General features: G+C 41.9%; 1 protein-coding gene across 2 annotated transcripts in view; it reads left to right on the top strand.

Annotated features, from left to right (window-relative positions):
- Positions 1 to 25,262, top strand: part of rnf128a (ring finger protein 128a) — a 36,313-nt gene extending 11,051 nt beyond the window's left edge. The window contains exons 1-7 of one of the 2 annotated variants that reach the window (XM_041885933.2): positions 11,590 to 12,170; positions 14,633 to 14,880; positions 18,388 to 18,459; positions 22,377 to 22,459; positions 22,592 to 22,688; positions 22,930 to 23,104; positions 23,680 to 25,262. In XM_041885933.2, the coding sequence (XP_041741867.1) occupies positions 11,747 to 12,170; positions 14,633 to 14,880; positions 18,388 to 18,459; positions 22,377 to 22,459; positions 22,592 to 22,688; positions 22,930 to 23,104; positions 23,680 to 23,789 (1,209 nt within the window). In that variant the 5' untranslated portion in view covers positions 11,590 to 11,746 and the 3' untranslated portion in view covers positions 23,790 to 25,262. Of the gene's footprint in view, positions 1 to 11,589; positions 12,171 to 14,632; positions 14,881 to 18,387; positions 18,460 to 22,376; positions 22,460 to 22,591; positions 22,689 to 22,929; positions 23,105 to 23,679 lie in introns of those variants that run through there. The other variant, XM_041885934.2, reaches the window with a different exon arrangement.
- The last annotated feature ends 440 nt before the right edge of the window (positions 25,263 to 25,702 follow it).

Raw genomic sequence — 25,702 nt, 5'->3', positions numbered from 1 at the left:
CTTCAGAACAAGTTTTTACACATCTCTGTTTACATCTTTTTTTATAGTATTTTTCCAGAAGTCCAGCCTCTGTGGTGGGCGTTTGTTACAGACAGGACGGGGTCTCAGAACAACATTCTGAGGCTGTGGTGGAGGCATTTCAACTTCTTCAGCAGCTGTGCTCTGAGGCACATTGATCGCATTGTCCATCTCAATGTCCATATCAATGTCATCAACATCATAGTCCCAAGATCCTCCTACATAAAGAGAACCATCTCCCTGTGCAAGTGTATCACCTTGTCTCCTTGGCTTGATGTTCAACATCTGATTCACATGTCTTTTCACATAGTTATCCTCAACATTAACCATGTATGTGACAGGACCCAGAACCTTAGTTATCACACCATTCAACCATTTTTCACCTCCCCTGTAATTATTTACCAAGACCTCTTGATCAACAGAGAAGGATCTGACCTTCTGTGGTTTGTCACTGTTGATTTGTGACCCCTCAGTCTGTTCCCTCGGCGAGAACTGTGGTTTGACCAGGGACAGTCGTGTACGAAGCTGTCTCTTTAAGAACAGCTCTGCTGGCGTTTTGTGTGTACTAGTATGTGGTGTGTTGCGGTAGCCATATAGGAAGTTAGCAACACAATGCTATAACGTCATACCACCTACGCTCTGTTCTTAGCTAGCGACTTCTTAAGATTTTGCACTAGTCTTTCAGCTAACCCATTTGAAGCTGGGTGATATGCAGGTGACGTGGTATGCTTGATACCGTTCAATTTTAAGAAAGTTTTCATTTCACAGGAAGTGAAATGTGGGCCATTATTTGTGACTACTTCCTGGGACAGACCATAGGAAGCAAACAGATTTCTGAGTACAACAGTTTTAGCTGAAGTAGTACTCTGCATGTGTACAATTTCTGGCCATCTAGCATAAGCATCCATAACAACCAAAAACATTTGCTTTTGGTCTTCTGCAAAGTCTAAGTGAATTCTCTCCCATGGACCTGATGCCCATTTCCATGTATGTACTGGCACTTTTGCAGACATGCTACACTGCTGCTTGCATATGTCACAGAGACTTACTTCACTTTCAATATTTTCATCAAGTGTAGGCCACCAGAGAAGACTTCTAGCTAAGGATTTCATCTTAACTATACCCCAATGACTCATGTAGTTCTGCCAATAGTCTGCTTTGCAGGCTTTGTGGAATCACCACCCTGTAACCCCAAAAAATACAGTCATCCTCAATGGTAAGTTCAAACTTTCTTTTGACTTAAGGTTTAAAGACTTCATCTGGTACATGGTTTGGCAAACCTGACATTACATACTGCTTAACCATTTTCAATATGGGAGCTTTCTCCTGTATTGAAAGTGATATATCTTTAGCAGTGACTGGCAAGTAATCTATAAATGACACTCTATACATTGGATTTGGTGTAGGACCCCTACAATCACTCAGTGGGAGTCTGGACAACGCATCTAATATGCCATTTAGCAGACACTTTTATCCAAAGCGACTTACAGTCATGTGTGCATACATTTTTACGTATGGGTGGTCCCGGGGATCGAACCCACTACCCTGGCGTTACAAGCGCCATGCTCTACCAATTGAGCTACAGAGGACCATCTGCATTGCCATGCTGCTCGGACGGTTTCTACTGTATCTCATGTGTGTAAGCTGCTAAAATCAAAGACCATTGTTGCATTCTAGCTGCTTTATGTGTTGGGACACCTGTCTTAGGTCCAATAATCTTAAGAAGAGGCTGATGGTCTGTCAGCAAGGTACATTTCCTACCATACAGATACTCATGAAATGTAATAACGCCAAACACCAGTCCTAGTGCTTCTTTCTCTATTTGAGAATAGTTCCTTTCTGTTTTGGTAAGCATCCTAGAGGTAAATGATATAGGTTTCTCAGAACCATCCTTCATTGTGTGAGAAATCACTGCACCTACACCTACCGGTGAAGCATCACAGGCTAGTATGAGCGGTTGCTCCAGGTTGTAGTGAACTAACACCTGGCTAGTAAGGAGATGTTTCTTAGCTTCCTCGAAAGCACTTTGGAATTTGCCATAATAGTTAAGTAACGAAAGAAAAGACCTGAGCTCAGTGGTGTTTGTAGGAATGGGAGCCTTCTCAATAGCTTCAGTTTTCTGTTTCATGGGGTGTATCCCCTCTGCATCTATCATGACCTAGATAGGCTACGCTGTTCTCGAAGAAATAACATTTCTCTCTTTTAACATTCAGATTGCAGACTTTCAGTCTTTTTAGCACTTCTTCAAGATTTCTCATGTGCTCTTCTGTGTCATGGCCTGTGATAAGTATATCATCAAGATAGCAGATTACCCCATCTATACCTTGTAGGATCTGATCCATCATTTTCTGAAAAATAACTGGAGCACAGGCAACACCATAAGGAAGCCTGTTGACCTTGAACAACCCCTTTTGCGTATTAATGGTGAGATAGTGCTCAGAGCTCTCCTCTAACTGTACTTGCTGGTATGCCTGTGACAAATCCATCTTTGTGAACTTCTCACCCCCTGTCAGCTTTGTGAACAAGTCCTGCGTTTTTGGTAACGGATACTGATCTACTTCCAGCCACAGATTGATAGTTACCTAGTCATCTCCACATATTCTTACAGTATTGTCTGTTTTTGGTATACACACAATTGGAGCAGCCCATTCACTGTAGTTAACCGGAGTATGGACCCCCCTTCTGACTCCAACTTGACTAGCTGTTTTTCAACAGCTTCTCTCAGTGCATATGGCACTGGGCGAGGCTTGCAGAACTTAGGTACAGCCCCCTTAGTTACATGTATCTTGGCTGTGACACCTTTTAGCATTCCCAGCTCTGGCTGGAACACAGAGGAATATTTTTCACACAAACCCTCTACTGTCTGTCTCTACAGCTGTTACTCTGTGTACACGTGACCAGTCTAGCTTCAACTGACTGATCCAGTCTCTACCCAGCAGGGCAGGACCATTTCCTTTGACCACCAGCAAGTCTAAAGTTTTAGTGCTCCTATTACACTTGACTGAGATTTTCCTTCTTAGAACTAGTGACTCTTTACTATATGTTTTTAACACACAGTTTGCAGGGCTCAATTTCACCTTTTTGAACCTGCGGTTGTACAACCTCTCTGATATCACAGAAACGGCTGCACCTGTATCAACTTCCATTTTCAAATCAAATCAAATCAAATTTTATTGGCCACATGCACCGAATACAACAGGTGTAGACATTACAGTGAAACGCTTACTTACAGCCCTTAACCAACAATGCATAAATTTTTTTATAAAAAAGTACAATAAAACAACAACAACAAAAAAGTGTTGAGAAAAAAAGAGCAGAAGTAAAATAAAATAACAGTAGGGAGGCTATATATACAGGGGGGTACCGGTGCAGAGTCAATGTGCGGGGGCACCGGCTAGTTGAGGTAGTTGAGGTAATATGTACATGTGGGTAGAGTTAAAGTGACTATGCATTAATAATTAACAGAGTAGCAGCAGCGTAAAAAGATGGGGTGGGGGTGGGGGGGGCAGTGCAAATAGTCCGGGTAGCCATGATTAGCTGTTCATGAGTCTTATGGCTTGGGGGTAGAAGCTGTTGAGAAGTCTTTTGGACCTAGACTTGGCACTCCGGTACCGCTTGCCGTGCGGTAGCAGAGAGAACAGTCTATGACTAGGGTGGCTGGAGTCTTTGACAATTTTGAGGGCCTTCCTTTGACACCGCCTGGTATAGAGGTCCTGGATGGCAGGAAGCTTGGCCCCAGTGATGTACTGGGCCGTACGCACTACCCTCTGTAGTGCCTTGTGGTCAGAGGCTGAGCAGTTGCCATACCAGGCGGTGATGAAACCAGTCAGGATGCTCTCGATGGTGCAGCTGTATAGTTTTTTGAGGATCTGAGGACCCATGCCAAATCTTTTCAGTCTCCTGAGGGGGAATAGGCTTTGTCGTGCCCTCTTCACGACTGTCTTGGTGTGCTTGGACCATGTTAGTTTGTTGGTGATGTGGACACCAAGGAACTTGAAGCTCTCAACCTGTTCCACTACAGCCCCGTCGATGAGAATGGGGGCGTGCTCAGTCCTCTTTTTTTTCCCTGTAGTCCATAATCATCTCCTTTGTCTTGGTCACGTTGAGGGAGAGGTTGTTATCCTGGCACCACACGGCCAGGTCTCTGACCTCCTCCCTGTAGGCTGTCTCATCATTGTCGGTGATCAGGCCTACCACTGTTGTGTCGTTGGCAAACTTAATGATGGTGTTGGAGTCGTGCCTGGCCATGCAGTCATGGGTGAACAGGGAGTACAGGAGGGGACTGAGCACGCACCCCTGAGGGGCCCCTGTGTTGAGGATCAGTGTGGCAGATGTGTTGTTACCTACCCTTACCACCTGGGGGCGGCCCGTCAGGAATCCAGGATCCAGTTGCAGAGGCAGGTCTTTAGTCCCAGGATCCTTAGCTTAGTGATGAGCTTTGAGGGCACTATGGTGTTGAATGCTGAGCTGTAGTCAATGAATAGCATTCTCACGTAGGTGTTCCTCTTGTCCAGGTGGGAAAGGGCAGTGTGGAGTGCAATAGAGATTGCATCATCTGTGGATCTGTTGATGTGAGCCATGACCAGCCTTTCAAAGCACTTCATGGCTACCGACGTCAGTGCTACGGGTCGGTAGTCATTTAGGCAGGTTATCTTAGTGTCCTTGGGCACGGGGACTATGGTGGTCTGCTTGAAACATGTTGGTATTACAGACTCAGTCAGGGACATGTTGAAAATGTCAGTGAAGACACTTGCCAGTTGGTCAGCACATGCTCGGAGTACACGTCCTGGTAATCCGTCTGGCCCTGCGGCCTTGTGAATGTTGACCTGCTTAAAAGTCTTACTCACAGAGCGTGATCACATAGTCATCCGGAACAGCTGGTGCTCTCATGCATGCTTCAGTGTTGCTTGCCTCGAAGCGAGCATAGAAATGGTTTAGCTCGTCTGGAAGTCTTGTGTCACTGGGCAGCTGGCGGCTGTGCTTCCCTTTGTAGTCTGTAATAGTTTTCAAGCCCTGCCACATCCGACGAGCGTCAGAGCCGGTGTAGTACGATTCAATCTTAGTCCTGTATTGACTCTTTGCCTGTTTGATGGTTCGTCGGAGGGCATAGCGGGATTTCTTATAAGCATCTGGGTTTTGAGTCTCACATCATCTACCCTTACATACACATAGTACGGTTTAGTAATGTCTTTACCTGTATCTAATGCAAACAGTTCAGTTCATTTTACGTTACCCAACTCATAGTTAGTGGTGAAAACAGCTGATGTGCCTTTATCAGATGTCTCACTCTCATGTGAGATGTAATGCTCATCACTCTGGCGCTTGAGTGCGACGCAATGCTCATCTCTGTTGCAATGACGTTCTTGTCCTCTCTCTCGCTGGTGTGCGTTGCCCTGGTGCTGATCATCGTTGCTCCTCTCGTCTTCCTGCAGTCGCAGTAAGGAGGCCTCTCCCTCAGTAGCATCCAGTTGTTGGTTCCATTTCGCTTGCTTCGTGTCATTGTTATCCACTTGACGCGAGCGGCATGCCCTGGCTATGTGTCCTTTCTTCTTGCACTCCCGACACTCAAAATCCTTGTAGCGGCACTCATCTGGCTTGTGCCCTTATCCCACGCAACGGTAACATGGTTTACCTGTTGCCTCCGTTTTCTTGGCAACGCTTTTCTTCTCGACTGCATTTGCTTTAAAAGTATTTTGTGAAAACTGCTGTGCACTTTTTTTTGTTACTTAAAGAGAAAAACCCATATCCACAGCATGTGCTAATGTTAAGTATTTTGTGTGAGCTACATTCAGTAAACGGTCTCTCAGCTCTTCACTTTTAACACCACACACAAATCTATCACGTAATGACTCTTCAAGAAATTGACCGAATTTACATGTGGCTGATAGTTTTCTTAAACTAGCCAAGTACTCACAAATCGACTCTCCCTCGAGTTGACTCCTTGCATGAAACTTGCATCTTTCAGCAATAAAATTCGTCCTTGGTACGTAGTGACTTTTCAATAGCGCGACCAACTCTGTAAACATTGTTTCACTTGGTTTCTGTGGCGCACATAAGTCCATTAACAAATTATGAGTCTTTATGCCAACAATCGTCAGAAAAATGGCTTTTGACTTATCATCCTCATACTTGAGCCCATTAGCTTCAAAATACTGTTCCAACATTTCCAAATAGGCTTCGAAACTTTCCTCACTTTCCTCGAAGTGAAAATCCTCGGCCTTGTGAAACGCCATCTTCAGTGCTAGCTTTTCTACGTAGACTGTCTCGATGGAGCTAGCACTTTCTTGCTTGCTCTGTTCCCCTTCAGACAAAAACTCTGGTACTTCGTCGCCAATCTGTTGCATCCCCGGTTAAAGGAAGCGTGTTCTTTTTAGTTATTGCACAGAGAAACTCGACAGTATAAAGCATTAACATCACGAAGACGGTTTATTTCCAACATGGCAGCAGATACAACATAGCCGGTTCCAAGCTGAGTCCATCTGCACCCGCTCAAAGGTAGCACACTTGAATACCCTGGCCAACAACCAATGAGGGCCTGCCAATTTAAGCTATGCTCATCCAATCAGATCTATATTTCTAATATCACGCACTGAACACATGCATACCATTTTTAACCAAGTGTGCATAATAACATGCTGCTTATCTCTCAAACATTACACCCTCCTCAACCCCCCTACCCCATTAAACTTGATCTATATCATGCTCAAACACTCCACTCTTAGGATTGTTCAGCATGTCAACAACCATTTCAACAGTAACATCTGTTACCCCCAATCTCTATTTTGCCGTCTCCACAATAACCTTCAACCTGGCATTTCTGCTTTCCACAACCCGAGTCATATTGATAACCTTACAAATAAAAGCTATGATGTCAACTTTATTTATTATTAAAGTGTCCTTTGACGCCGCACATTCATGAGTGCAAGATTTCTGAACAGGCCTCCAAACCATGCCAGGACCAGCAGAAACACCAGCCTCAACATTATGTCCACTTACTACATTAGGTCCATGGAAGCTCCATCATTCCACACTGTAGTTCCACCAATCTGACTTACAGCCTCCGCATACGATACATAATGACTAATTCTATATCTCTGAGCCTCTCTCTGCACCTGGCATCCACCAAATGCTGCACTATGTTCCCCCCCACAATTACAACACTTAACCTTCACATTGCTCCCACATTCACACTAATCATGTTCCCCTCCACACTTGGCACATATTTTCCTTCCTTTACATTGAACAGCTACATGTCCCATTCGTTGGCATTTAAAACACCGCAATAGGGATGGGTCAAATTCTCTGACATTGAAACTAAGGAATCCTATCTGTACTTTCCCAGGCATAACCTTCTCAAACCTCAGCAGCACTGATAGGCTTTCACTTCTTTGGCTTCTTTCCTACTGATCAACCTTTTGGCCTCAATCACTCTTCCTCCCTTCACATTTTCTTTAATATCATCTATGGACATAAATATTGGGACCCCAGTGATGACACCCCTCAATCTAGCATAAGCACCAGGGACATGGCTTTTAATCTTCTTCCCATTAAGCTTTTCCATTTTCAGAATCTTCTCTTGCTGAGCCTGGCTACCACAAAATATTAACAATCTACCATTTCCAATTAACCAAGCTAATTTCACTTCACCTACCTCTTTCTCTACAGCATTAGTTAGTCAGATAGGGCCTCACTTACATTTACATTACATTTTTTACATTTTAGTCATTTAGCAGACGCTCTTATCCAGAGCGACTTACAGGAGCATTTAGGGTTAAGTGCCTTGCTTAAGGGCACATCGACAGATTTTTCACCTAGTCGGCCCGGGGATTAGAACCAGCGACCTTTCGGTTACTGGCACAACGCTCTTACCCACTAAGCTACCTGCCACCCTGAGGTCTCAAACACTATCACCACTTTCCACTCCAACACATTATTAGTCTTGCTTCCTACCTTGGCCGTTTTTATGCTTTATTTACTAGACGCCCCACTGCTTTCTGTATCATGATCTCTCTTCTTCCTATGTCTTTTCACTACCGACCAGTGGCAACCCACCTGTTTAGCAAAAATTGCATGTTATTTTGGCATTAATTCATGTCACATATCAGTTTGCAAATAATGTCCAAACAAATGTATTGAGTGAATAAAGCCGCATACAAACAGGGTGCAGGTGTTTCAGCCTAGCTCAGTGCTTTCTGTGGTGGAAAATACAGAGCGTAGGCGTTGGTAATGTTCTCTAGTTGTGCCGTGATTGGCTCAGTGTTCTGTCTCTCATGGGGACACTACGTCACCGCAGAATCTACAGGGAGAGCTAGGCAGTTCAAGCCCCCTTGGGTGCTGCCATAGATTTACATTAGAAGTGCCCATCCAAGAAGGCTCAAGGTCATTGGCCACAGATAAAATTTGGTCAAATCACGTTATATCTACCGTAGCTTTGATTGGACTGATCATGTCAACATCATACTTTCAAAATCTTAGCTAGCAAGCTAGACAAGCAGTCATCATCATGAATCACTTCGACAATCTACTGGCAAATCCTTTTCAATCCTTGTCATATGAAGATAAATTATAGATCAAACGTATCGTTGCTCATCGGGCATTGGATATCAACATTACACAACAAGTCGGAAATCGCAAATTCAACAATGAGTGGTTTGGAAGGAATCAGTAGCTAACTGCAAGCATTGCAAAGCAATCACTATTTTACTTCCCCTGCCTGCTATTCAGTGGAGAGGGTGTGTGGTCCAAGTCTGGGTTTAAGGATTTAAATAATCTGTCTGAAAGGGTAATCTTTTCCAAGCTTAAAAAGATAAACATTCACACGCAACACCATGGGCCAGAAAAGGTTGAATACATTGGCCACTGTCAATCCAGCATGACTTCTGCCGCGTTCAAAACAACTGGAAACTCTGAACTCTGAAATCTCAGACTTCAGTGAGTTCGAAAAAACTCTGGAAAAAAACGAGATCCGACTGGGAATATACGTTTTGAACGGACATCCAAATCGGAATTCCAAGTCGGGAACTCAGGCCTCTTTCTAGAGTTCCGACCTGAAGATCATTGACTTCATGATTCAACGTTGTTGTTTTTCCAGAGTTCCCAGTTGTCTTGAAAGCACCATAAATCCATAGAATGCCAGAATTTGATGACAAAGTTTGATGACAAAATTTGCCCACAAGAAAGACCGCCGTGCCATCTTCCTGTTCAAGTGAGCACAGCACAACATGGTGAGTCCAAAAATGTATTGTATGCTGCTGCATAAATTATGTAATATGCCAGGGAGATATGTATACTGTAGCTAAGAAAGTAATACTAAGTATATGTTGTGTAGTAAGCTGTTAGTAGTCCATGTGCCTCACCCTAATAATTTGGTCCCTTTAGCCCTCATAACTTAGCCTACTGTTCTGACTTGGTGGTGCACATGTAGCCTATAGCCTGTTTTAGAGAAATGTCATCATCGAATATTGTAAGAGCTTTCATTGTCTGCTTATATGCCCCCTTTATTTATCCTACGGTTCTGACTTGGTGCACAGGGAGAATATTGTAAGAACGGCCCATGTTCTGAATTCTTTCACTGTACATTTCAAAAGTGCTGAACAAATAGTTATATTGACTACGTCCGTCCTAGCTCGCTCATTGATGTCTTAATCGAAATTATAGATTGCCTCTTATCTGCTTGTAGTTCCCTTATGCCATAGTTTGTACATCACAATTGTCAGTAGAAACTACATTTGTTTAAGAAAGTCAGCCATATCAACTATGTTTTTTAAAAAGGCAGTAAATGAGGCTGAATTAACTGTTTCGCTGCCAGACAAGGCTCCGCAGATAGCCAGGTGTAGCGGTGGTAAGGATTCACTCCATGGTGCTGAAAAGAAAGCTCTGCTGTTAGGACAGCTTTAAGTAGGCCCTAACAGTTTGTGGGCACCGTTTGTCACCGTGATCGCGCAATTAATGTTTTGTTTAGTGTTATGTTCTGTAGTGGCTTTGCTGGCATGCATTAAAAAAATATTGGGGGAGTTTATCCCACCAAGATTTACATGCTAAAATCGCCACTGGATCTACGACTCACATTAATCATCTCAGGATCCCTCCCCCTTAACCCATATTCTTCTACTTTCTTCACTGCCTCAGCATAAGACACCCACTGCACTATAGCGTTTAGTCGCATGCCTCGGAGCGCCTCCGGTATCAAACTTAACATCACTACTTGTATACCCCTCCCACCTATCTGTTTCATGTCTCCGGGACAGTGGTGGAAAAAGTACCCCATTTTCATACTTGAGTAAAAGTATAGATACCTTAATAGAAAGTGACTCAAGTAAAAGTGAAAGTCACCCAGTAAAATACTACTTGAGTAAAAGTCTAAAAGTATTTGGTTTTAAATATACTTATGTATCAAAAGTAAAAGTATAAATCATTTCAAATTCCTTATATTAAGCAAAGCAGACGACACCATTTTCTTGTTTTAAAACTTTACAGATAGCCAGGGGCACACTCCAACACTCAGACATTATTTACAAAAGATGCATTTGTGTTTAGTGAGTCTGCCAGAACATAGGCAGTAGGGATGACCACGTGTTCTCTTTATAAGTGCGTGAATTTCACAATTTTCCTGTTCTGTTAAGCATTCAAAATGTAACAAGTACTTTGGGTTGTCAGGGAAAATGTATGGTGTAAAAGTACAATATTTTCTTTAGGAACGTAGTGAAGTAAAAGTAAAAGTTGTCCAAAATATAAATAGTAAAGTAGAGTACAGATACCCAAAAAAACTACTTAAGTAGTACTTTAAAGTATTTTTACTTAAGTGCTTTACACCACTGAGGTAGGCCTAGCCCGCGAAAGCCAGCATGGACAGAATGCAATAATTGGCTAATATTTGCCATATTCTAATCATTCTCATGTGGCAACAGCCCGTGCCATGGTGAAACTTGTACTCCTGTAGATCTGAAATAATTGGATGGTGAAACTTGCCAGGCAACCAGAAAAGCAAGGCGAAGCAATTCAGACATTCTTGAAAGTCAGGACAATCCTTGTCCTGCAAAGAAAGGTTATTTTTACAGTTGAATTTTTTTATTTTTCAAGCAGTAGGTATTTATAATTAAATGTGGATTGGACTTTATAGTTATGTGATGACGTCACAATTATTTGGCAATGATCATTTATTCGAAAACACGTTTCCATCATAATTTGTCGCAATTAAGAAAGTTTGACAAAAGAAACATGCACCGTTGTCGAATGGATAAAAATGTTGTCGAGCTTTAGAACATTTATCCTATCTGCCGTTTCCATTACACGTCACAATTATTATTATTTTTAGCTTTTGTCGAATAAACCTGGGTCAGTGGAAACCTGCCTATTGTTGCACTATTCAATCAATTAGTGTCCTTTCAGCAACATAGGCTACGGCCTAGCCTAACACATCAGCAAATTTACAAGCATTTCAATGTTAACATTGTTATTATGGCTCTGTGTTATTTCTCCGTAAATAATCCTCGAGGTTTGGTTTAAATGTGTGCTTCTCCTTTAAGCATGAAGATGGGAGTGTACTACTCAGTTTGACCTCGACGAAGAGGACTTGTTCGACTTCAAACTAGTTCACCTGTCAACGGCGTCTGACATAATATTCCTAGTTAGGCTGCAACTTTTCTTTGTTTGGTTTTTAAAGTCTCATACCTTTATCGACTGTTCAACGCGGAGAGGCACTATAGTAACCCACGTCGTAAACAGGATTATGGAACCTTTAGCGAAACGGTATCTATTGTCATGGCTGTTTGTGGCTTCAAGTCTTCAGGTGACGAGTTTGCATTTTGCGGAGGCGATTTATATATGTACAGCCTACCTGAACGTGTCGTTTATTGATCCTGAACACAACGTAACCGTATGGCGACAAGAGGAAAGCGGACTATATGGACAATATTCTCCAAAAGTTACAGTGATGGGTGACGTGTATTTACCAGATCCGATTTACAGTTGTGAAAGTGATACTTTCTATGATGTACCCAGTGGGTCGAAGGGGTGGATCGCCTTAATTCAACGCGGCCAACGATGTTCTTTTTCAGAGAAGATCAATGTTGCGGCCAGTAAAGGAGCTATTGCTGCTGTCATTTTTAATGATATTGGTACAGACAATAGAGTCATCCAAATGTCGCACCCAGGTATGTAGTCTACAGCAAGATGGGCAACTCGGCTATATGTTAGCCCATAAACGTTAACTACCTTTAGCGTCTATTCACTAAGGTATCTTCTCGCCTAAAATGACATACCCAAATCTAACTGCATGTAGCTCAGGACCTGAAGCAAAGATATGCATATTATTGATACCATTTGAAAGGAAACACTTTGAAGTTTGTGGAAATGTGAAATTAATGTAAGAGAATATAACACATTAGATCTGGTAAAAGATAATACACCGATCCGGTAGAGGTTAAGAGCCCCGACGCTTGTTCTGAAAGTAAATTTGCAATTATGTAGCATAGCCTTGGAAGTAAACATGGTAGCCCATCTTTCCATTCTGCCTACTCTTTCTACCATTCTTTATGCACTTTAGACACTTAAAGCTGCAATATGTAACTTTTTGGGTGACCGACCAAATTCACATAGAAATGTGTTATCTGTCATTCTAATTGAAAGCAAGGCTAAGAAGTGGTACATCTGTTCTATGTGCACTATTTCTATGCATCCCATCAAGTTTAATTTTTGCATCTTTTACTTTCGGGTTTGTACACCAGCTTCAAACAGCTGAAAATACAATATTTAAGGTTATGGAAAAATGTGATTCTCTACACTATACTTGCTTGTTTTGTCACAAACTGGAATTTTAGCGACCAGAAAATGGCGGCGCGATTTCTGCACAGTGCGTCTTGATTTGCTGAAAAACAATAGTAATTCCCACAGGTTGTCCATGTGGGGGGTGTTATGAGGTTAGATTTTAATTGAAACCGCAATTAACCTTGTAATATTTCGTCCCTATGAAATGTACAGTGACTCTTTGCTAATTTAGGGAATATGGACAACATTTATTAAATGTTGTTTCTGTTGAAATGAGTCACATGGTTGTCAGAAACGAAGGGACTCTGTTCTAGTGTGATAAGGAAGGTTTGACGCCAACTGTGTGTAAACATCTACATAGTACTGTACTCAGAATTATAATTAAATATAGTGTAGTACTATTCCAAGTTGACATTTTTGGCTAAAACAATTGAGCAACGGTCTTGTTCAACATCCCTCATCTGTGCTTGACTGGTGTAAGCTTTATGCACCAGTTGTCATTTCCAATGAGATCATTTCTAGTTGGATTCAACACAATGAAAGTGAACATGAATTCTTAACACTTACTGAGACAGGCTGGATGACAACCTGTGTAATGGATCTTTCTATTGTTTAAAACTGTGAAGATGTGTACTTTCACAGAGAACAATTCACATTTTGACACTGTAATACAGGGTTTCCCCTATATTCATTTAAATATATATTTCTGCCAAGATGCGCTTTAAAAAATATATTGAGTAGCTCCCTGTGTTTATGCTTACCATTTGTTGTAGTGGCTGCAGCTCAATCACCTCTTTCCGCCATAATAAAGTTTGTGCCTATTCAATGACATGGGGCTTGTGAAAGTGGACTTTGTCTACACATGAGAGGATCCGGACAATAAAATCGTCACAATCGTCTGTAAAACCCGAACCGTGTGAGCTACAAACTCATAAGTCACCACCATCAAAAGATGAGAGACTCACTAGTACTGCTCTACGACATCCACAAGCTTTAGGCAGTCGTCTGAATTCTCTGTCGCGGATGTCCTCATTTCGAAGAGGTCTTCGCACAAAACTGACCCTCCAGACCAAACCGTTGGAGCTACAAACTAATAACACCAATATCGAAAGGGGAGACTCACAAACACCAAGGTGTCTGTTGTTCTGCTCTACGATGCACACGATCTGAAGGTAACCCAGTACCGGGCTGTAAAAATGGCAAGAAGTTTATAAGGGGTAAAATGTGCCACGAATAACATGACCAAACATGGTTCTAAAATATGTATTTTTCCCCCAGAGTTTTCTTATATGTCACGGATATAGGACAGCCACTTTAAAACCTTGTTCCTTTATGATTTTTTTTTTGTTGCAGTAAAGGCCAACTTCAATGTTTCATCAAATATATTTTTTATATACATTTTGTTTTATACATACAGGGGTCCTAAAATTCCAAATAAAATGGCTAAATGATACATTTTATGACCATCTTAAAACAATTCCACATGTTAGCTTAGTAGATATTGCGATCTAAGGGCTTAGACTTACAGGGGTTTAAATGGATAGTCATTGGCTCAATGACTGGAAGTCAATGGGAACAGCTAGCATGTCATTGCGCAAGATGCAATGCACCCCCCACCCTTGCCACCGCTGAAAAAAATACTAGGGGAAACTCTAATACTTTGCAATAGATATGTTTTCACATTAGATAACACTATTCTTACATTGCTTGTTAAATATTTTTGATAAACACATTAGGACAATAGTGACATTTCTTTGAGAGCACCTGGGGGTATATTTAAGGCCTAGCCTGTATATGAGTCTGAGGAGAGTGATGTTTCCTCATACTTTGTTTTCCCCCCTGGTTACAGGAACAGAAGGTATGGTTGCCATCATTATTGGTCACCGACGGGGCATGGAGATTGTTGAGCTGATCAGGCAAGGGATTCCAGTCTCAATGACCATTGAGGTGGGCAAGCAGCATGGTCCCTGGATGAGCCACTACTCGGTGTTCTTCGTCTCCATCTCCTTCTTCGTGGTAACAGCAGCCACTGTGGGCTACTTCATCTTCTACTCAGCCCGCCGCCTAAACAGTGTTCGTCTACAAAACCGCAAACAGGTCAGTCTCCAGTCTCTGGAACAATGACAACAGTTATTTACCTTTAATTATATGTGCAGGGCTCCCTTACGAAAGAGACCCTTGTCTCAATGGTGACTCCCTGTTTAAATAAAGGTAAAATAAAACAAATTCAGTGGTTTGTGCTGAAATAGAATGCTGCAGCACTATCACCTTTTGATCTGTAGAACAATATGACTGGGGAAATTCCACTGGAAACAGTTGTTTTCCTTTCCTGTGTCAAACATAATCTTATACACACAAACATACCTTCCCTTATGTGTGTGTTTCAACGAGCTGGAAACATTATGGAACACTTAGTTGGGCAACACAGTTTGGGGTGTGTCAGCATTCCTCAGCCATACAGAGAGGGAGTCAGGTGAAACTAAAATAAAGAGAACATTTCCTGTTGAGTCAGTGTCAGTGACTGCTCATCTATGTAGAGGTGATTAATCTATTATGTTAATCACTTGAGTTTGTTGCATGACATGGATCCAGCCAACCAGAGAGAACCTCTGGTCAGCAATGTATTTATTATAATGTCGTTTTCTGCCTTTGTGATCTTATGCTTTAGCTTCTCTCTGAAATCTGTGTTGTTGGGATAGAGCGGCAGTGAGTTTCCCTTCTGAAATATGAAGGGATGGTAGGAGTCCTGACTTGTGCTGGTATTCTTTCAGATGGTGACAGATTTCACCGTGTTTTGACTTTTACAGTTCTTTGCCCTTACAGCTTTGCCCGCGTTATTTGTCCAAAGGTTTTGTCACATTGTATTCATTGAGTGTAAATGAACTGTCAGGCCTATATGGTGGAGGAAAGTTTACTATGGGAAGAATGCTCAGTTCCACTCAAAGGTAGCGTTTCCAAAAAACCTTTGAACCTGCTGCTGCGTAACAAGTATTTCCACTTCATCTGATTGGATCTGGGCTGTTATGCAAGGTAAAACCACTCACGTGGACAGGACCATGATTTTCAAGGTTACAGTACTTTTTTCAGCACTGTTTATTACTCCTGCATATAGGGGGTAACCTTGACTGTGAAGACTGACTGGTCTCAAGTGCTTGCTTGCAGGCTCTGTTAACTTATTAGCAGTGTACCACATATTGTCCTTGCTTCATGATCACTCCCAGAAGCAGTGTAGCTCTGTGTTGTCTAAAGCACCCGGTGGTCTAAGGGGCGTCTGTTCACATGTGGCTGATTCTCCAATGCTTTCTGCAGGGAGGCTGGGTAGACAGACCGATACAGAGAAGTGTATTTTTGAGTGGGTAGCTGAGCAGTTAGAGCAGAGCTGACTTCGCCCACTGAGCTAGGACCTTATGCTCAGAGGGCACAGGGCACCATTGTTCAGGCTGTAATCATATGCAAAACTCCAGCTTCGTGCTCGCCCTGTGAACTAGAATGACCGCAACATGCCTCCCTCAAATCTACATATCAATCAAGTAAACATGCAACAGTATTCATTTTAATATATGCCCCTTTAAGGATTATGACAAATGTTGTCAAGCATCAAAACAGTCTGTGCCATGTTAGTCTTTGATATCCAAAACCCAACTCTTTCTATACTGAACAAAAACATAAACGCAACATGTTGGTCCAATGTTTCATGAGCTGAAATTAAAGATCCCAGAAATGTTCCATACTCACAAAAAGCTTATTTCTCTCATTTTGTGCACACATTTGTTTACATCCCTGTTAGTGAGCATTTCTTATTTGCCAAGATAATCCATCCACCTGACAGGTGTGGCATATCAAGAAGCTGATTAAACAGCATTATCATTACACAGGTGCACCTTGTGCAAGGGACAATAAAAGGCCACTCTAAAATGTGCAGTTTCTTCACACAACGCCACAGGGAGCATGCAATTGGCATACTGACTGTCGGAATGTTCAGCGGAGCTGTTGCCAGATAATTGAATGTTCATTTCTCTACCATAAGCCGCCTCCAACGTCGTTTTAGAGAATTTGGCAGTACGTCCAACTGGCCGCACAATCGCAGAACACGTGTAACCATGCCAGCTCCACATCCGGCTTCTACACCTGGGGGATCATCTGAGACCAGCCCACACGGACAGTTGATGAAACTGTGGGTTTGCACAATCGAATAATTTCTGCACAAACTGTCAGAAACCGTCTCAGGGAAGCTCATCTGCGTGCTCGTCTTCCTCACCAGGGTCTTGACCTGACTGCAGTTCGGCGTCGTAACTGACTTCAGTGGGCAAATGCTCACCTTCGATGGCCACTGTCACGCTGGAGAAGTGTGCTTTTCACGGATGAATCCTGGTTTCAACTGTACCGGGCAGATGGCAGATAGCGTTTTATGGTGTCGTGTGGGTGAGCGGTTTGCTGATGTCAACGTTGTGAACAGAGTGCCCTGTGGTGGTGGGTTTATGGTATGGGCAGGCATAAACTATGGAAAACGAACACAGTTGTGTCACCCATTGAGCATATTTGGGATGCTCTGGATCGAAGTGTACAACAACGTGTTCCAGTTCCCGCCAATATCCACAACTTCTCACAGCCATTGAAGAGGAGTGGGACAACATTCCACAGGCCACAATCAACAGCCTGATGACTGGTTTTTGGATCTACGCCCCTACTTTTTCTTAAGGTATCTGTGACCAACAGATGCATATCTGTATTCCTGGTTGTGAAATCTATAGATTAGGGCCTAATGAATTTATTTCAAATGACTGATTTACTTATGAACTGTAACTCAGTAAAATCTTTGAAATTGTTGCATGTTGCGTTTTTATATTTTTGTTCAGTGTATATCACAGAAAATATCTACATAATGATGACATTCTCCAGAGAATCCTCAAAGCCAATGTTGTCCCTGACAGTGATGCCTCATCCTGTGTCTCCTAAGTCCCCTTACATAACGTAGATTCTTCCTGTGTGCCATTGTGCACATTTATTTTGTCTTGTTGCTATGGGGAGGCTGCATGAGCACAGAGTGAGCGGTCTTTAATTGTGTGTGTATGTCCAACGCATGATTTTATTGTACATTCCAAATTATAGTTTTAGAATTGAGTCCGTCACTCTGTCCCTCCAGGATTATTTTTGCCTAATACGAAAAGTCCCGGATGTACGTAAATCTGCTGTTTTGCCGTCCTATATACAAACTGATGTAACGTTTCCAATACATGATCTCAGAGGAACGGCTTAATGACACAGGCAGGGGCTGCTCTAATGAACGCTCTGCTACTCCCAGATCACCTATGTTCTCTAACATGACCTCATCGCATACGGTTCTCCTGCTCCTTCTTATTTCAACAATTTATGGTCACAGTACAGGAAATGAAAAAATTAATTGTTGGTGCAAAATGTTTGCTTTGTTGTTGGTGTTGCATTCTAGATATTACATAGTGATCTTTTGTTTAGTTTTTCAGTTGGCCAGTTGCTGAATGTGTTTGATGATAATGAATTGTCAGAGGGAGCAGATGAATAATGTAATTTAAACAGCAGCCTGCTCACATTTTAATACTGAACACATTCTGCTCTCTACTCCAACAGAAACGTCTCAAGGCAGTGGCCAAGAAAGCCATTGGTCAGCTGCAAGTCCGGACCGTGAAACGGGGAGATGAGGTAAACATGTTCAAGTACAATACGGATGGGTTTATGGTTATTATGCATCACTTTGAGGAGCATATGCAAAATATGGTTGTTTCAAACTGGTAAAATATGGCATAGGCAATTTTTACTGATGTGTGTTGTATGGTTCTTGTTCTGAGAAAATGCTGAGTATGTAAGCTTCGTTTTAACCCATTACACATTTTTTTTTTTTTTTTAATGTGCTTTGTTCTTCTACAAATGTCACCAGAAAGCACCCCCACACCATAACACCTCCTCCTCCATGCTTTACGGTGGGAAATACACATGCGGAGATCATCCGTTCACCCACACGTCTCACAAAGACACGGCGGTTGGAACCAAAAATCTCCAATTTAGACTCCAGACCAAAGGACACATTTCCACCGGTCTAATATCCATTGCTCGTGTTTCTTGGCCCAAGCAAGTCTCTTCTTCTTATTCATGTCCTTTAGTAGTGGTTTCTTTGCAGCAATTCGACCATGAAGGCCTGATTCACAGTCTCCTCTGAACAGTTGATGTTGACATGTGTCTGTGACTTGAACTCTGTAAAGCATTTATTTGGGCTGCAATTTCTGAGGCTCGTAACTCTAATGAACTTATCCTCTGCAGCAGAGGTAACTCTGGGTCTTCCATTCCTGTGGCGGTCCTCATTAGAGCCAGTTTTATCATAGCGCTTGATGTCTTAAAAAGTAATGATGGACTGTCGTTTCTCTTTGCTTATTTGAGCAGTTCTTGCCATAATATGGACTTGGTCTTTTACCAAATAGGGCTATCTTCTGTATACCACCCATACCATGTCACAACACAACTGATTGGCTCAAACGCATTAAGAAGGAAATAAATTCCACAAATTAACTTTTAAGAAGGCACACCTGTTAATTGAAATGCATTCCAGGTGACTACCTCATGAAGCTGGTTGAGAGAATGCCAAGCGTGTGCAAAGCTGTCATCAAGGCAAAGGGTGGCTATTTGAAGAATCTCAAATATAAAATATATGTTTATTTGTTTAACACTTTTTTGGTTACTACATGATTCCATGTGTTATTTCATATTTTGATGTCTTCACTATTATTCTACAATGTAGAAAATAGTAAATATAAAGGAAAACCCTTGAATGAGTAGGTGTTCTAAAATGTTTGACCAGTAGTGTACATGTTCCCACGGGGGCCAGTATGAAAAATGTATGCACTCACTAATTGGAAGTCGCTCTGAATAAGAGCGTCTGCTAAATGACTAAACTGTAAATTGCATGTATGCTCAGTGTCACTACTAGGGCTGTTGGGGTGATGACGTATTACAGTCAAAACGGCAGTCATGAGTCATGACCGCAGTAAAATGCCACGTGACCGTTGAGTCGCGGTAATCTCCTGTTATGCACTCAGGACATGCGTTGGTAGGTCGCTAATGGCCTGGTACTCGGGGCTCTAATGTCCCTCTAACAACTGACATCAATGCAAACACGATCGAAAGTCATATCAAACACTTATCAAAACAGTATCATGCTTTTAAAACTCACATCACTGTGATGATCAATTTGAAGAAAGAAGTTCAAAAGCAGGTTGAAACCGAGTGTAAAACATGGTCATTGTGGATGCTGTTTCAAAGCCTAACACAACAAAAAGGAATACACTTTCTAAGGTGGTGATTAATTCAAAACACCCATATGCATATTCGAGCTTATGAGCCCAAGCCCAAAAAAACAACAGCCCTGCATTAAAAGTATGATTGTGCTGTTATACAATACATAGCCTACGGCATATTACAAATGGCAGGAAAAACACAAAACAAAACTGATTGAAGATGTCTTTGGCACATAATTGGTCTAGCCTATACTCCAAAATTAAACACATTTTAGGAATTGCCTTTGAGTGTGGACTGTATTATTATGCATACTGAATGGTCTGGGTTACATTATGCTATGCTCCAAACTTTCTATCCATGAGTCTGGGAGAGAAAGAATAGCAATTATAGTGAATTTGTATATGATTTTGAATAGCCTAGTAATAGGTCATTTTATTTTTTTTCATAATTAATAGGCTGACACACTACCTTTTTTAAACTACAGAATATCTCACCACCACGCGTTTCCATCTCCTCTCTCTCATTTATTCCTTCCTCGAGCGCGGAGAGGGGCAGCGAAACAGTTTAGTGAAATATGTTTAGTTGCGAAAACATGTTACAATCGATGTTCCCGAACAGAATAACTTGGTTTCCCAAATTAAGCACTGGGTAGCTGCAGGAACAGGGTTAGAGAACTCATGGCATACAGAGTTTGTGCGGAAAATCACCTGTCGCGCAGCGAGAGCATGCTCATCAAATAGTGGTTGACGTGTGGAGTGAAATAAGTGTTCTTATATTTAGTTCTCAGCTGCCCATATTAAGCACAGCTCCGCTATAAAACCAAAGTTGCCTATCCGGCATCATTAAAAAACGGATCGGCGGGAAAGCGCGGCCAACATTCGCTATTCGAGTGCATACGGATGACGTCTTTTTTCCCATGCCCCTGTTCCTGCCCATTTGATAATGGGCCATTCTAAATCGAAACTAATTTGACATATTAGTAAAGACAAGATTAAACTGAGAATAGTCTGATGGGTGAAAATATGATCACTTGATGAGAGAACAGATGTGCAGCCCAAGGCAAGGAATGGAGCACAAGCTTTTTTTCAGACTTTGTCAAATCATCAATAGCCTATAGTCACACCATGCTTCCCATATATGTTTTCATTTCTAAGACATTTTAAGGTTTGTATCATTCACAACTAAAGTTGCCAAGTAACTCTAAATATAGTGTATAGGACCTGTTTCAAATGATCACTTTTATGCTCAATATAGCCACTTCATATGCACACTTGCTCCAAAATGGGAAAAATATCCTTTCTATTTTATTCAGCTAAGTTCAATTATATACTTTACATTTAAGTCATTTAGCAGACGCTCTTATCCGGAGCGACTTACAAATTGGTGCATTCAACTTAGGATAGCCAGTGGGACAACCACCACTGGGGGAGGGGTGGTGTAGAAGGATTACTGTTATACTATTCCAGGTATTCCTTAAAGAGGTAGGGTTTCAAGTGTCTCCGGAAGGTGTTCAGTGACTCTGCTGTCCTGGCGTCGTGGGGGAGCTTGTTCCACCATTGGGGTGCCAGAGCAGCGAATAGCTTTGACTGGGCTGAGCGGGAACTGTGCTTCCGTAGAGGTAGGGGGGCTAACAGGCCAGAGGTGGATGAACGTAGTGCCCTCGTTTGGGTGTAGGGTCTGATCAGAGCCTGAAGGTAAGGAGGTGCCGTTCCCCTCACAGCTCCGTAGGCAAGCACCATGGTTTTGTAGTAGATGCGAGCTTCAACAGGAAGCCAGTGGAGTGTGCGGAGGAACGGGGTGACATGAGAGAACTTGGGAAGGTTGAATACCAGACGGGCTGCAGCGTTCTGGATAAGTTGTAGGGGTTTAATGGCACAGGCACTTATACTTCTTACTATAAAATAATGGCAAGGGACTTAGAAGCATATCTTGTCAGCTAAATGAACAAGCCTACAGCCTATGGCATGAGCATAGCCAGAAAACATACAGTATGCCAACTTATATTATGTTCTTCTAAAATAAATGTTATTCATATCCTAATATTTCTTTAAGACCTGGCTAAAATAAATAATGGATTTATTGTGATGGTGTATATTAAATTGATTTGTTAGACTTTTTAAATGTAGATGTTCCCAAGGCCACAGTTCCAAAGGCCACATTAGTGGCTTGAATGCAGCGTGGATGCCTGGAGATGCTAAACTTGTTTATGTTAATTAATGGGCAATTACCGTGAGACCCGCAGACTTTTGCATGACAATAACCGGCTGACAAAGTTTCATGACCGCCACAGCCCTAGTCACTACAATATATATTTTTTACCTGTTTTTCAGGAGACTGGGCCTGATGCTGACACCTGTGCAGTGTGTATTGACGCTTACAAGTCTGGCGACGTGCTGACCATCCTCACCTGCAAGTAAGTGCCTAACTGTAGTGGTTTTTTGCTTGTTTAGTATTGACACATGGAGTACAGTAGGCCTACCCCTGTCTGCTATTACAATTCCCTTAATTTTGTGATGGTCATCATGATTCTTGTTTTCCTTTCCAGTCATTTCTTCCACAAGACCTGCATTGAGCCCTGGCTATTGGAGCACAGGACGTGCCCCATGTGTAAATGTGACATCCTCAAGGCCTTGGGAGTAGAGGTAGGCAACTGTACCTTGCATCATGTCCTCGGCATTACCCTGTACTTTGAAATAACCTTTGCCTGTCATTCACTGAAGTTTTAAAAACTGTTGTAGATTAAACACAGTATTTACACTGCTAGCGCCATTGTTTAAGGAGAATAGGCAAACATGCTAGATTGAAACGCCTGTAGTGGGACCAGAAATAGCTATGTTTTTATGATTGTGATGATAGTCCATCCATCTGTATCCCCCTGAGCAGCAGCCGGGGGAGGAGCAACCCAGTCATCAGGTGACCATGCCTCCAGACATGAGGTCCTACCCCAGCGTCCCAGTCCCAGAGGACACCCGCAGTGAGACAGCCTCCTCAGGCTATGCCTCTGTCCAGGGCACAGAGGAGCACAGCAGCCCAGCAGACGAGACCCACACATATGAGAGTAAGACACACAATTCACATTCAGAGGCAAATTATTTCAGGAAGTCTTATAACATCACAGAAATAGCGTTTTGAGAGCTTTTTCACATCATAAGCATTGTCTATAGACGTAAGGGGACTACTTTAGTTCAGTTGGCAGTGGTAACTCTTTGTGCAGGTTCTTTGGAAGATGCAGGCTTTCACGTTACCTTGATAATGTGTTAAAGCCACAACCCTATGCACCCCTGCTCAAGACCGTGTGGGTTTTGCCACCTATGTTTGAATTCTAGTGGTTAGATATTCCTGTTACTGAATTTTTCAGATACTTTTTTTGTTTAGTTAGTTTGATTGCTGCAAGTAGATATCACAGAGTTCACTACAAAGTCTATTCCTGATCAAACAACCAGTATTGTTGTTACTGTCTGGGGCTGAAGTGCCTCCTTTCAGTTTCCCTCCTCGCTCTTTAGCTTGCCTATCCATTGACCTCTGTATGAGCCATTGTGCCAAAATAAATAATGACCGGCAGGTTGGTTCTTGTACGGTTTGCTAGCAGCACTTATGAGGCTTGACTGACTGGTAATCATGTTTGTGTTGCAGCATTGGGGCACTATCCTGACCCTGGGTCAGTCCAGGTGGACATCCAGCCCCATTATGACAACCTGGCCTTCGAGGGCGACTCAGGAAACGAACTGGAACCCAGGACATGAACAGCATGCTCACTCCAAGCACTGGAGCTTGGCTAATGGGACTTGCGCCACAATCAATTACATTCAAAGATGTTGTTTCCTGTGGTCATGAAGCAAGTGAAACTAGGAGTGTGGGTCTGAGATTATTCATAGGAAAAGAGGCCTCGACCTACCTATGCATATCATTTTAACATTAAATTGATGAGGCAATTCTTCGATGCACTTACCACTATCTAAGTTAGGAAATTGTACTGTTCACTCTTGTTCAAATCCAGTTTCATTCTTATTTGAATTTAATTGTACTTATAATGATTTATTCGATTACGTTTGAGGTTTAATTACTTCAGTCAATGGATCACATGATCAATTAGGTACAGATTTTTAAATTGTATGTTTTTTTTAAAGCTAATTTCACACCCACAGGTTACTGGGATTAGACTACTCTCCAAGTGTCTGTTTTTAATGGGTTATTATAGGTGACAGTTCCCATGACAACGAAAGTTTGTGGCGATGTGCAAATTCAATTTCAAAACGTACAATAATGCAGTAGTTAGTGCAAGGCATTTTCTGATAAGGTTTGCTGCTGTAAAAATTCTCATACTATTTTTTGCATGGAAAATTACTTTGACAGCAAGCACCGCTATACAAAGCTCAGTTTTACCTCTGGGATGCATTGATTTTATTTCAATCATAAGCATAGGATGTTAGCCTCTCTAGAACATACCTTGGTTTTCCTTGTCTAGCAGAGGAGAGCATAAGATTATGTGAGGAACATTCCAGTTTCGAAATATAGATTTGTCTCATTGTTGCTAATTGATTGTACATGTAAATTTGGTTTGCCACTTGTTTGAGGTAAATCCCAAAATGAGGGACTGCTTCCACCTGCTGTATGCTTGTGACATTACAATTTCTTACGTGCTCTGGCACACCCCCATGCCCAGCGCTTCCTGATCTGTAGCTACATGTCTCTTCTTTTTTGTCTGTTATGAGGGTGATGCATGTTAGGAATGGTATTTTTAAACTTGGAAATACTGAGTCTGGATATGGCAGTAAGAGCATCTCTTTAAACCCCCTGGCTTCATTCAAATATTTGTACATGCGTTTCAGTAACTATCTGTGCTTTTTGGGTGTGTGCCTTAAAATGATTCACCAGTGCAAGATCTATTCCATGCCATCCTACTTTAATAGAAAAATGCAATGAGGTCACTGTATATTTTCAACTAGATTGTGCATGCACTTTACATGTCAATAGTCTTAACCTTGTTCAGCCTTTCCAGAGTAAATGTCTATAGTCTTAAGTATTTTTGCTTAAATAAGGGACAAAGGTTATTCATTATTTTCTTTTACTCAGTTATGTGGGAAATGTAGTAATAACTGGTATATATTCATAAAATACTTTGACAATATTGTAAATACATTTTGGTTTGATCCAAATATTGCTTTGTGCTAATTTGTTCATTTTGTTTATAAAATTGATAAATGTTCTAATCGTCATTCACTAGTGATGCAATTAATTGGCAGAAAAGGCCATGCTCACCTCACAGTTGAGAAACAAGTTCATTGGGCAAATAGGCAGGGAAGGGTGTAATGGCAATTTAGTGGTATTTACTGTACGCTGCCCTGTAGGCTGTTATTTTTCTAATTATAATGCAAAAATTAGGGACATTATTAGTATTCCTAGTGTCAGTCAATTATATCAGCTGCACTTGACCATAGAAAGACTACATATTTATCAGTGTTGTGTTCGAGACCACCTAAAGCGAGACCGATTCAAGATCAAGACTGGAGAAAATCGAATCCGTCAAGACCGGGGGGGGGGGCAAGAGAAGACTGGGAGGGGGACAAGGGGTCCGAGACAGAGTCAAGACCGCGACCAGAAAAATGTGAGTCCAATTCAAGACCATGATTGTAATTTTGTCAAAATAAGAGTTCAA

The sequence above is a fragment of the Coregonus clupeaformis genome, chromosome 9, assembly GCF_020615455.1.
Source record: "Coregonus clupeaformis isolate EN_2021a chromosome 9, ASM2061545v1, whole genome shotgun sequence".
In the NCBI taxonomy this organism is placed as follows: Eukaryota; Metazoa; Chordata; class Actinopteri; order Salmoniformes; family Salmonidae; genus Coregonus; species Coregonus clupeaformis.
This window is presented reverse-complemented; position numbering and strand designations above follow the sequence as displayed.